This window comes from Entelurus aequoreus, linkage group LG01, assembly GCF_033978785.1.
Source record: "Entelurus aequoreus isolate RoL-2023_Sb linkage group LG01, RoL_Eaeq_v1.1, whole genome shotgun sequence".
NCBI classification, from domain to species: domain Eukaryota; kingdom Metazoa; phylum Chordata; class Actinopteri; order Syngnathiformes; family Syngnathidae; genus Entelurus; species Entelurus aequoreus.
The window spans coordinates 59,714,189-59,728,520 of record NC_084731.1 but is presented as its reverse complement, the minus strand read 5'-3'; the positions used below and the strand labels follow the sequence as shown (position 1 = coordinate 59,728,520).

The 14,332-nt window shown below is 34.7% G+C and overlaps 3 protein-coding genes across 3 annotated transcripts in view; 2 read left to right on the top strand and 1 right to left on the bottom strand.

Annotated features, from left to right (window-relative positions):
- The window catches only part of dgkab (diacylglycerol kinase, alpha b), a 39,344-nt gene extending 29,756 nt beyond the window's left edge, over positions 1–9,588 (top strand). Inside the window, exons 19-23 of the mRNA XM_062055265.1 lie at positions 5,042–5,132; positions 5,210–5,390; positions 5,447–5,567; positions 5,654–5,714; positions 9,384–9,588. Coding sequence (XP_061911249.1) covers positions 5,042–5,132; positions 5,210–5,390; positions 5,447–5,567; positions 5,654–5,714; positions 9,384–9,461 — 532 coding nt within the window. The 3' untranslated portion in view covers positions 9,462–9,588. The remainder of the gene's footprint in view (positions 1–5,041; positions 5,133–5,209; positions 5,391–5,446; positions 5,568–5,653; positions 5,715–9,383) is intronic.
- The window catches only part of LOC133655258 (EEF1A lysine methyltransferase 3-like), a 477,733-nt gene that overhangs the window by 84,677 nt on the left and 378,724 nt on the right, over positions 1–14,332 (bottom strand). The window lies entirely within an intron of this gene.
- dnajc14 (DnaJ (Hsp40) homolog, subfamily C, member 14) overlaps positions 1–14,332 on the top strand; it is a 262,644-nt gene that overhangs the window by 44,341 nt on the left and 203,971 nt on the right. The gene's annotated exons all lie outside the window — the stretch shown is intronic.

The window sequence follows — 14,332 nt, the reverse complement described above, 5'->3', positions numbered from 1 at the left end:
ATATACATATACTGTATGTATGTATGTATGTGTGTGTATATATATATATATGTATGTATGTATGTATGTATGTGTGTGTGTGTATACATATATATATATGTATGTATGTATGTATGTATGTGTGTGTATATATATATATATATATGTATGTATGTATGTATGTGTGTGTGTGTATACATATATATATGTATGTATGTATGTATGTATATATGTATGTATATATTTATATATATATGTATATATATATATATATATATATATATATATATATATATATATATATATATATATATATACAGTATATATATATATATATATATATATATATATATATATATATATATATATATATATATATATATATATATATATATATATACATATACAGTATATATATATATATATATATATATATATATATATATATATATATATATATATATATATATATATATATATATATATATATATATATATATATATATATATATATATATATATATATATACATACAAACCCCGTTTCCATTTGAATTGGGAAATTGTGTAAGATGTAAATATAAACGGAATACAATGATTTGCAAATCATTTTCAACCCATATTCAGTTGAATATGCTACAAAGACAACATATTTGATGTTCAAACTGATAAACATTTTTTTTTGCAAATAATCATTAACTTTAGAATTTGATGCCAGCAACACGTGACAAAGAATTTGGTAAAGGTGGTAATAAATACTGATAAAGTTGAGGAATGCTCATCAAACACTTATTTGAAACATCCCACAGGTAAACAGACAAATTGGGAACAGGTGGGTGCCATGATTGGGTATAAAAGTAGATTCCATGAAATGCTCAGTCATTCACAAACAAGGATGGGGCGAGGGTCACCACTTTGTCAACAAATGCGTGAACAAATTGTTGAACAGTTTAAGAAAAACCTTTCTCAACCAGCTATTGCAACGAATTTAGGGATTTCACCATCTACGCGCCGTAATATCATCAAAGGGTTCAGAGAATCTGGAGAAATCACTGCACGTAAGCAGCTAAGCCCGTGACCTTCGATCCCTCAGGCTGTACTGCATCAACAAGCGACATCAGTGTGTAAAGGATATCACCACATGGGCTCAGGAACACTTCAGAAACCCACTGTCAGTAACTACAGTCGGTCGCTACATCTGTAAGTGCAAGTTAAAACTCTCCTATGCAAGGCGAAAACCGTTTATCAACAACACCCAGAAACGCCGTCGGCTTCGCTGGGCCTGAGCTCATCTAAGATGGACTGATACAAAGTGGAAAAGTGTTCTGTGGTCTGACGAGTCCACATTTCAAATTGTTTTTGGAAACTGTGGACGTTGTGTCCTCCGGACCAAAGCGGAAAAGAACCATCCGGATTGTTATAGGCGCAAAGTTGAAAAGCCAGCATCTGTGATGGTATGGCGGTGTGTTAGTGCCCAAGACATGGGTAACTTACACATCTGTGAAGGCACCATTAATGCTGAAAGGTACATACAGGTTTTGGAGCAACATATGTTGCCATCCAAGCAACGTTACCATGGACGCCCCTGCTTATTTCAGCAAGACAATGCCAAGCCACGTGTTACATCAATGTGGCTTCATAGTAAAAGAGTGCGGGTACTAGACTGGCCTGCCTGTAGTCCAGACCTGTCTCCCATTGAAAATGTGTGGCGCATTATGAAGCCTAAAATACCACAACAGAGACCCCCGGACTGTTGAACAACTTAAGCTGTACATCAAGCAAGAATGGGAAAGAATTCCACTTGAGAAGCTTAAAAAATGTGTCTCCTCAGTTCCCAAACGTTTACTGAGTGTTGTTAAAAGGAAAGGCCATGTAACACAGTGGTGAACATGCCCTTTCCCAACTACTTTGGCACGTGTTTCAGCCATGAAATTCTAAGTTAAGTATCATTTGCAAAAAAAAAAAAAAAGTTTGAGTTTGAACATCAAATATGTTGTCTTTGTAGTGCATTCAATTAAATATGGGTTGAAAATGATTTGCAAATCATTGTATTCCGTTTATATTTACATCTAACACAATTTCCCAACTCATATGGAAACGGGATTTGTATATATATATATATATATATATATATATATATATATATATATATATATATATATATATATATATATATATATATATATATATATATATATATATATATATATATATATATATATATATATATATATATATAAAATGTGTATGTATGTATGTATGTATGTATGTATGTATGTATGTGCAGTGCCGGCCCAAGCCTCCATGGGGCCCTAAGCAAAATTTGATTTTGGGGCCCTCTATTTCTGCCAATAATATTGATTGTTGATCATTCACACACCTACTATAAACTCATTGCGGCTCTGGCAGTGTTGTTTACATTATCCTATTGTCAGCCTGCCATGTCTTTACAAATGACATGTCATTTATAAAGATATGGGGGTGGCCCAGTTAAGAACATAAATAATACCAATGAATGAACGAATGATGTCCAAAGTGCCACATATGGTTCCTAATCTTAAAATGTAGAAAACATTCAGCTACAAGAGTGGCCTGGGGTTGAACAGTCCAAGTGATAAAGCTTTGTATTTACAGTAAAAGTGTCATCTTGTCTCATCAGTCTTGTACATATTAGTCTTTAATTACTAGTTTATAGTTTTAGTTAATTGTTCATATTTAATGTTTACTTTGTACGAAGAGAGCACAGTCTACTGAAGTTAAATTCCATGTGTGTTAAACATAACTGAACAATAAAGCTGATTCTGATTCACTTTATTATTTTTGGTAACAAAAACCTGAAACAGCAATGTGCAAAAATAATTCGTAGTGCAAGAAAAACAATAAAGTGCAACAATAAAATCACTTAAATATATATAAAAAGGAACAAATTCAATTGTACAAAAAACAACATAATTAAATTAAATATCAAGCAAATACTTAAATAATATTAATGAACAGAGTGACCAGAAACAAGGTAACATAACGGTTTATAAACAAATATAAATTTACTACATATTAAAACTATGTAAATGTACATAACGATGTGCAAAAAATTTTTGGGGAAAAAATCAAAATAAACTACCTTAAATTTAGGTCCTTAATTCACACATTTGACCATCACATCACAGTTTTGTTCCTCTGTTCTTCACCACCCACACCACTCCACCTACTCCTTAAAACCTGTGCTTCCTGGCTTTTCTGGAGGCAAAGTCATTTATGACATCACTGTAAGAAATCTGATGGCTGACTTTGTTATTAATACTAATCACTGCCAGTCCACTCAGTCTTTCTTGAGCCATGGAAGATCTCAAGTAGTTTTTTATTCATTTGAGCTTGGAAAAGCTCCGCTCTGCAGATGCAACAGTCACAGGAAGAGTGCAGGCTATCCGCAGAGCTACCCAAAGATTGATCATTTAGCAATCATCAGTCAGACTCGTACATGCAAAAAATAAAAAATAAGAATTTTTTGTTAATTGCTTTTGGGGGCCCCCTGGTGGCCGCGGGGCCCTAAGCAAGCGCTTAGTACGCTTATGCCTTGGGCCGGCTCTGTATATGTGTATATATACAGGTATATGTGCATATATATTTTGTATGTATATATATGTGTATGTATGTATATTTTGTATGTATATATGTATATATATACATTGTATATATGATATATATATGTATGTACAGTATGTATATATGTGTATATATACATATGTATATATGTTTATACGTATATATGTACTGTATATATACACATGTATGTATATATACATATGTATGTATATGTGTATGTATGTATGTATATATATATTTACACACATATACGTATATATACATATATGTAAATATATACTTTAATTATGTTTATACTGTATGTATATATATATATTATATACATAAATGTATACACACACACACATATATATATATATATATATATATATATATATATATATATATATATATATATATATATATATATATATATATATATATATATATATATATATACACATTTATACATATATACGTATAAATGTATATATACTGTATACATGTTTATACGTGTATATATATATACTTGTATATATATATATATATATATATATATATATATATATATATATATATATATATATATATATATATATATATATATATATATATATATATATATATATATATATATATATATATATATAATAACTTGTTAGGGCTTATGTTTTAATTACAAACATTCCATAAGGTGGTGACATATTCCTCCCCATATGTAGTATTTACAATGAGATCATTATTTTCCCTCACCAAAAAAACTTTGTGGAATACATACGAATGATTATAAATAACAATATATGGCCATATGTATATAAAAATACCAATAAAACCAGAATACAAATTAAGACAAGATAAACATTGGTGAACATCTGAACTATTTTACCAAACCACAGCTGAACAATTATTCAGAAAAGTTTTTTGTTGAGCAATGACAGTTTTAAAGAAAAAAAAAAAAGCCTTCATGGTAGCTTTGTCTGAGTCAACATTGCAACTTTTTCTCGTTGTATTTCAGGTGTTTGCTCTTTTATTTTCCTTCGTAATGTGTTTTTTACTTTTTAAAATAATGTGCTGTGGGCCATTAAAAAAAATAGTTGCGGGCTGCAAATGGCTTTTAAGTGTATATTTTGAGGTTATGTTTTCATCAGAGTTTGTGTGTTTGTCAGCAACGGAACTCAAACAGACTGAGTTTGACGACATTTTCAGGGAATGTCCAAAAAAACCCAGTTCTTCTTACCTGTTAGGACCATGCACTTTCTGCTTACAGCCTTCCACTCCCCCACTTTGCTGCTCCCACGCTGGGCAGAGGATTCTGGCAGATGTAGTATATTTTCAGACCCAGCCAACTCTAAAGCGCCAGAAAAAAACTACACTCACTAAGTTTTCGTCAGATACTGTCACAGTATTACTGGGAAGACTTGAAACCAAAGTGCCGCGGTCTCCACAATACTGTCACACTTATGTCCTCTGATGTTTTTAAGAATAAAAAACAAGCTGTGGTATTTGGAGCTGGCCTCGTCTGAGACCATCAACTTGTCGTTCAAGAAGCTCGCAGACTGCCTGACAATTGAGGTGAACCTTCCTTTGACCTTTCCCTGTCTAAGGGGCTTGATGTGTGATCCTTATCTCTGTTCAACCCCTCCCCACAGTGCAGTGGCAAACATCTGGACCTGAGCAGCGTCTCCATAGCGGGCATCGCTGTGGTCAACATACCCAGCATGTACGGCGGCACCAACCTATGGGGCCAGTCCAAGAAGCCTGGCGAGCCAGCAGATGTGACGCAGCATGACGCCATCACAGATCCAGAAGTTCTGAAAACCACGCCTCAAGGTAAGGGTTTCCGTCCTCGGTTTCCTGCACAATTTTCGAGCAAGATCTCTGTCCAGATATGACCGACAAGCGTCTGGAGGTGCTCGGTCTGGAAGGGGTGATCGAAATGGGTCAGATCTACACTGGACTAAAGAGCGCCGGGCACAGGCTGGCGCAGACTTCCCAAGTAACCATCAGGTTGTGATCCTTTGCCTCCCTCAAAACACAACATATTTATACAAAATAATAATAACAAAAATGACATTTTGGCTCCCCCCGTATAGGACTTCGAAATCCTTGCCCATGCAAATTGACGGAGAGCCTTGGATGCAGCCTCCTTGTACAGTAAGTTTTAGTCTTCGTCTAATTAGAGAATGTAGTACATCCTATAGACCAGGGGTGGGCAATTAATTTTTACCGGGGGCCGCATAAGCAACCAGAGCACCGCTGGAGGGCCACACCGACAATATTTCAATTAAATTTTGCTTAAATTATTTTTGATATACCGTAAGATAAAAAAAAAAATAATATTTTCATTTAACCTAACTTATCTTTATTCAAAAGCAGATGGCTTTTGATGGTTTTATTTTTAACACTTTCTTACACAACGCTTCCTGATGTGTAATACCATGCAAAAATTTAAATTTCTGTCACTTTATCCTGCATCCTCTTTGTTGTGAACGTAACACGCCTGCAAGGTGATTGGCGAAGAAGGAGGAAGCGTTGCTGTTGCGGAAATGAGGAGTGAGGATAGCTGTGCGTGTGGAAAGAACGAGATAAGTTGAGCTGTGTTAGTATAGGTTGCTCAATAAAAGTTTAAAAAGAGCGTCAGACTTGGTGTGCACTTCTTCTGGACGCTACAATTGGTGTCAGAAGTGGGATGAAATGCCTCCCAGTTCGCCTTGCCATCAAACCTGGGAGTCTTCATTGAGGGTGGAATTCCCCCATGGCACCTGTAGACATGCACTGCCCCTCTCTCTCTCTCTCTCTCTCTCTCTCTCTCTCTGCGGCGAGCTCCTTACGTGGCACGTACCTCTCGATGACGTAGCAGGCTGCGCACACAATTAGGCAGCACAGTATGCGAAAAGTTTTACTTCTGACATCAATTGTAGCGTCCAGAAGAAGTGCACACCAAGTCTGACGCTCTTTTTAAACTTTTATTGAGCAAGCTATACTAACACAGCTCAACTTATCTCGTTCCTTCCACACGCACATATCCTCACTCCTCATTTACGCAACTCAAGACAACATCCACTTCAGCAGGTCGTTACACTATATTCTTCAAACACAGCAATATGTGTACTACAAATTAAGCACACGGCTTTACCTTTACTTGGCAGTCCATGTCTTGTTGAAAACACGCCATTCGTCAACACCTTTTCTTTTTTTAGCGTCTCGGGGATAAGCGGGCATCACTCGCTGTGCGCCTTCACTAACAGGACATACACGCCCATAAAGGACACTTTTCAAAATAAAAGCAGCACAGTTGTATTGCACGCATGACAGATGTTTTTTTAAATTTATTTTGTAATTTGTGATTTCCGCTGCGCGCACGAGCATACGTCCACACGGAAGTCATACAAATAACGCTTTTCAAAACAAAAGCAGCACCGTTGTATTGCACACTCGAGATAGATACTTTTTAAAATGTATTTTGTAATTTATGATTGGCCTCACGCGGGCCGGACAGGGACGTACAAAGGGCCGGATGCGGCCCGCGGGCCGCAGAATGCCCAGGTCTGCTATAGACCAGTGTTTCTTAACCGGTAGGCCAGGCCGCCTCAGCTGTGGTCTGTATCAGTTGTAATACACTGTTCCACCACTTGTGGCAGTAATGACAATATCAAACGGAAGAAGTCTGGAGCTAAAGTATTTTTTTCTTATTTTTTTCTTATTTTTTTCTTATTTTTTTCCTTATTTTTTTCTTAATTTTTTCTTATTTTTTTGTTTTGCACACGTTTTTTAAAAATTTTTTTTTTAATTGAACAAACATATCCACCACGTACATAAAAGTCAAGGCACTTGCAACATATTGAACATATTCAACAATTTGACACATCCATCAGGTTGAGCAAATTATGACATTAACAAAACATGTCAAGGAAATAAAATAAAAGCAATTACAAATAGAGTATTAAAAATAACAATAAACAATAATAATAAACAAGATGATAAAATATAAAGTTCAAAAAGACAATAAAAGGGCTAGATTAAATCACAAAATGTTTTTTTTTAATTTTTTCCATGTTTTTTAATTTAAAAAAAAAAAAAATTGAACAAACATCCACAATGTAGATAAAAGTCAAGGCACTTGCAACATATTCAACAATTTGACACATCCATCAGGTTGAGCAAATTATGACATTACCAAAACATGTCAAGGAAATAAAATAAAAGCAAATACAAATAGAGTATTAAAAATAACAATAAACAATAATAATAAACAAGATTATAAAATATAAAGTTCAAAAAGACAAAAAAAGGCAAATTTAAATCAGTAACATTTTTTATTATTATTTTTTTCCCCCACACGTTATTTTGATGTTTATTTTTTTTAATTGAACAAACATATCCACAATGTACATAAAAGTCGAGGCACTTGCAACATATTCAACAATTTGACACATCCATCAGGTTGAGCAAATTATGACATTAACAAAACATGTCAAGGAAATAAAATACAAGCAAATACAAATAGGGTATTAAAAATAACAATAAACAATAATAATAAACAGGATGATAATATATAAAGTTCAAAAAGACAAAAAAGGGCTAATTTAAATCACTTTAAATTTTTTTATTTTTTAATTTTTTAAATTTTTTAATAGTCTGGAGCTGAAGTCATAGAAGTTTGTTAAGCGTTAAAATTATGACTAAAGTGGTAAAGCTGTGTTTTCAATTGCACTTAATTTTTATTGATGGTTGATTTAAGAAACACATATTATCAGTATTAATTTAGTTACAATTTATTTATCTTAGCACTGCAAAATTGTATGCCAATTTATTTTCCATCAGTTTTTATGACTTCCTTCTTTTGCAGTATATTTGGTTAGTATACTTATTATTCTAATCAGCCTGACCTGAATCTAAGATTTACAGTACAGACCAAAAGTTTGGACACACCTTCTCATTCAATGTGTTTTCTTTATTTTCATGACTATTTACATTGTAGATTGTCACTGAAGGCCTCAAAACTATGAATGAACACATGTGGAGTTATATAAAAAAAAGTTGACATAACTGAAAACATGTATTATATTCAAGTTTCTTCAAAATAGCCACCCTTTGCTCAGATTACTGCTTTACACACTCTTGGCATTCTCTGGATGGGCTTCAAGAGGTAGTCACCTGAAATGGGTTTTCACTTCACAGGTGTGCTTGAAGTTCATCGAGAGAATGCCAAGAGTGTGCAAAGCAGTAATTAGTGCAAAAGGTGGCTATTTTGAAGAAACTAGAATATAAAACATGTTTTTTTTGTTGAGTACATATCTCCACATGTGTTCATTCATAGTTTTGATGCATTCAGTGACAATTGAATGAGAAGGTGTGTCCAAACTTTTGGCCTCTACTATATATCCATACATTTTTCTACCGCTTGTCCCTTTTGGGATCACGGGGGTTGCTGGAGCCTATCTCAGCTGCATATGTTCAATAAATAATCATATTTGTGATGAACACCTGTGTTCATATCATTGGACAAGGTTTATCCTGTTGAACTGTAAGTAGGTCAGATCAAATCAAGAGTAAGATGACTAAGTCAGTGTTAATATTTCAGTGGAAAAGTCACACCCCTGCTGCACAAAGGACATAATTGCATTTATTTCATTAACCAGCAGGAGGCGACCTATCTCATTTAAAGCAACAACCTCACTCCAAGAAATGATCTTAAAACCATCGCTTTCTTCTCTTGAATTGTGCTCATATTCAGCTGAAATTCCAGGAAGAGATAATATTTACGAACTAGTTTGTCATCCACACAGACCCGCCCACTCTGCTTTTATTCTTCCATTCCAGATCCACATTACTCACAAGAACCAAGCCAACATGTTAATGGCTCCACCAGAAAAGTCATTCGGCTTCTTTCACGTGTAGAACAACCTTTTCCCAATAAACTGTCAATGGCAAAATCTACTGTTATCGCTAAGGAATGAATGCTGTTTGCATGTTGGCTGACTGGAGGATTGAAGATGGATGCTGGGGCCGAATGCTTTTCAAATAAAGTGATGACCTGCACTACCGGCGTTGTATTAATCTGTTTTTTTCTGTGTTTTGACTGTTAATAGGTGTGTAGACAAACATTTACTATTATAACATGACTTCCTCCTGTTAATATCATATGCATTAGGGATGCAGGGCTCAAATTTTAACTTTTTAAGGTCAAGGCAAGTGTTGCCTTAAAGGAGGGCTTATATTTTAGGGCACCAAGGAAAACAGTATTTTCTTTTGAGGCAGGGGCTCCAAAGCATGCATATATATATATATATATATATATATATATATATATATATATATATATATATATATATATATATATATATATATATATATATATATATATATATATATATATATAATATAATATATATATATATATATATATATATATATATATATATATATATATATATATATATATATATATATATATATATATATATATATATATATATATATATATATATATATATATATATAATATAATATATATATATAATATAATATATATATATATATATATATATATATATATATATATATATATATATATATATATATATATATATATATATATATATATATATATATATATATACAGTATATATATAGTATATACAGCCCTAGATCTCATACATGAACACTATTTTTATCTATATGGACAAAAAGTGCAGCTATATATATATATATATATATATATATATATATATATATATATATATATATATATATATATATATATATATATATAATGTTAACATGGAGACAGGTGTGGACAATATTGGAGACACTTGTCCCCACACTAAAAGTACACAGCTAAGGAGAAAACTTAGATGTTGCTTTTATTTTCTCAATACAGCGTCCATCCAGAGATCAGCTTAACCAATTAAACATACTGTATATGCATTCCCCACATTAGCTAGCGGCTAACATCCATCCACAGTCGGCAGTGTTTTAGCTACTTCTAAATCACTAATCCTGGCCTCCAGGATTAATACATTGGTAAATAAAGTATGTTTTTTACTTTACCACTATCACTGGAGGACGAGGAATAGCTAAACATGCTTCACTACACACCGTAGGAGGATACAATAGCTCACCTGACATCCACTGTAATGATACCAAGTACAAGAGCGTATCTAGTCGATACTACTATGATTACATCGATGTGAAACGATCTTTTTTCCTTTTACAAAATTCCTATTATGTTTATAAACTCACGAAATATGTTCCTGGACACATGACGACTTTGAATATGACCAATGTATGATCCTGTAACTACTTGGTATCGGATCGATACCTAAATTTGTGGTATCATCCAAAACTAATGTAAAGTATGAAACAACAGAAGAATAAGTGATTATTACATCTTAACAGAAGTGTAGATAGAACATATTGAAACAGAAAATAAGCAGATATTAACATTAAAAGAACAAGTAGATTAATAATACATTTTTACAGTTTGTCCCTTATAATGTTGACAAAATAATAGAATATAAATGACACAATATGTTACTGCATCCGTCAGCAGACTAATTAGGAGTCTTTGTTTGTTTACTTACTACTAAAAGACAAGTTGTCTCGTATGTTCACTATTTTATTTAAGGACTAAATTGCAATAATAAACATATGTTTAATGTACCCTAACATTTTTTGTTAAAATAAAGCCAATAATGACATTTTTTGTGGTCTCCTTTTATTTAGAAAAGTATTGAAATACATTTTGGTACCGGTACCGATACCAAAATACCCGATACCCTGCATTGTGGGGGTGGATCCGGATCAGTGTCTGTATTCAAGATTTTTTTTTAAAGGATTTGTTGACTATCGAGAGATAAAGCCTGCTGGCGGTTTCTAGTTTCAATAATAAATGTTGGGATATGCATCCGTTTTTATGTGCCAGATACAAAGTTCTATCACAGTGTGCATAAAAAATATGTTTTGAATATGCTCCAAGGCTTGTTTACTAGCACAAATGCTGTGTGTGTCCTGGTTGAATTTCTAAATGCTGGATGTGGAAGACAGCATAGTGAGGGTGAGACACGCTTTAGTGTGCATGGGTCGGGAAGAAGGCTTAATCCTGAATTAGTGAGGAAAAGTTGCATGCAGGGGGAATAATCCCAAATAAAAGTGGAATTGATGTGGGAGGTTCAAACACAGGGAACATAAATCTTGCACAGGCGTTAGTTGGTAAACAAGAAAAATGACTTTGCTAAAGGTAAACATCAAAATATCTCATGGACGAACGTTGAATGGAATAAGAGTTCAAGTCGTGGGAAGTTCAGTGAAGAAGCAGGAAGAGACATGCCGCCCTAAGAGTCGTGCTGGACAAAGAGCTGACAGCTCGGTCTACTACCTCGTTGGCTAGTGCTCTTCACTCTCAGTCTGTGTACTCTGCTTTTTTTGTGAAAATAAATACAAAATAACTGAAAAATATCTATTTGACCATGCGAGCATTGATCCTGAGACACAGGTTACCACCATAATGACAACATTAAAGTACAGTAGTGTAGTAGGCCTAAGTATTCATCAAGTACCACCATAATGACAATGTTAAAGTACAGTAGTGTAGTAGGCCTAAGTATTCATCAAGTACCACCATAATGATGAATAAATGATAAATGGGTTATACTTGTATAGCGCTTTTCTACCTTCAAGGTACTCAAAGCGCTTTGACAGTATTTCCACATTCACCCATTCACACACACATTCACACACTGATGGCGGGAGCTGCCATGCAAGGCGCTAACCAGCAGCAGGAGCAAGGGTGAAGTGTCTTGCCCAAGGACACAACGGACGTGACTAGGATGGTAGAAGGTGGGGATTGAACCCCAGTAACCAGCAACCCTCCGATTGCTGGCACGGCCACTCTACCAACTTAGTAGACCTAAGTATTCATCAAGTACCACCATAATGACAACATTAAAGTACAGCAGTGTAGTAGACCTAAGTTTTCATCAAGTACCACCATAATGACAACATTAAAGTACAGTAGTGTAGTAGGCCTAAATATTCATCAAGTATCACCATGACATAAAAGTACAGCAGTGTAGTAGACCTAAGTATTCATCAAGTATCACCATAATGACATTAAAGTACAGTAGTGTAGTAGACCTAAGTATTCATCAAGTACCACCATAATGACAACATTAAAGTACAGTAGTGTAGTAGACCTAAGTATTCATCAAGTACCACCATAATGACAACATTAAAGTACAGTAGTGTAGTAGACCTAAGTATTCATCAAGTACCACCATAATGACAACATTAAAGTACAGTAGTGTAGTAGACCTAAGTATTCATCAAGTATCACCATAATGACAACATTAAAGTACACACTTCCTTGTGGTCTACATAACATGTGATGGTGGTTCTTTGCTCAAAATGTTGCATCGATGTTTTACAGAACATCTTCAAGCCGCTTTCATCTTCAGGCTGCGTCGTTTAGGTCTTATTTACGTGCCTCCACTTCAACAACGTCTTCTCCCTTCACCTTTGTTGTACCGGTAGTTTTAAGCGTTTCCATAGCGAGTTTACTGACAGATATAAGTAAGAACTTTACACTACTTTATATTAGAAATGGCAATAGCGGAGGATGAATGCCCCACTACAAGGAGGAGCTTATTGCCTACGGTGCAGACGCGCACATCTTCAGGACCTATGCAGATCCCAAATACACAACAGCGGGTACCAGAAGGTAAGAGAAGTTGGTTTTGCATAATATTGCGAAACAAAACGCCAGATAATGTCTGCTAATAGGTGCCATTTTGGAGTCCTTATACACACACCATAATAATACCGTATGTTGAAGCACAGTACGTCTGACTATGGTAGCCGTAATGTTCCGACAATCCATCAAGCGGTGCGGCTTCGTAGCTTACCAAAGTTGTACTAAGTCGTACAGATTTTTGGGTGCTGTGTGTAATGTTCTATATTCTCAATGAAACATCAAAGTTTTGGTGTTGCTTGCTTACGGTACCTGCTAGCGTCATTTATTTAACAGGCGTCAACCTGCAGTTGACACGTATATTTTATGTGTGACTGCCATCTACTGGTCACACTTATCATTACACCATGTACCAAATAAAATTGCTTCCAGGTCGGTAAGCACAACCAGAATGAATACAGGGACGGTGTGGCGCGGGTGGGAGAGTGGCCGTGCCAGCAACCTGAGGGTTCCTGGTTCGATCATTTACCATTTAATACGTACATTAGGCGCACCGCGTTATAAGGCGCACTGTCCATTTTTTGAGAAGATTTGAAGTATGTTGAAGCACAGTATGTCTGACTATGGTAACCGTAATGCTCTGACAATCAATCAAGCGGTGCGGCTTCGTAGCTTACTAAAACATTTTGACAAATTTTTGAGCGCCGTGTGTAATGTTCTACATTCTCAATGAAATTTTAGTCTTGCTTGCTTACTGGTACTTGCTAGCATCATTTACTGAACAGGCGTCAACCTGCAGTCCAAACGTATGACTGTGTGAATGTGTGACTGCCATCTACTGGTCACACTTATCATTACACCATGTACCAAATAAAATAGCTTCAAGGTCGGTAAGCACAACCAGGATGAATCCTTACATTAGGTGCACCGCGTTATAAGGCGCACTGTCCATTTTGGAGAAGATGAAAGGATTTAAAGTGTGCCTTATAGTCCGGAAAATACGGTAGTTCTTTTACCAAGTAATACATTGTGAGAATTGGTTTGAATCGAGAATGGTTTCTGAATCGAATCGTCACCCCAT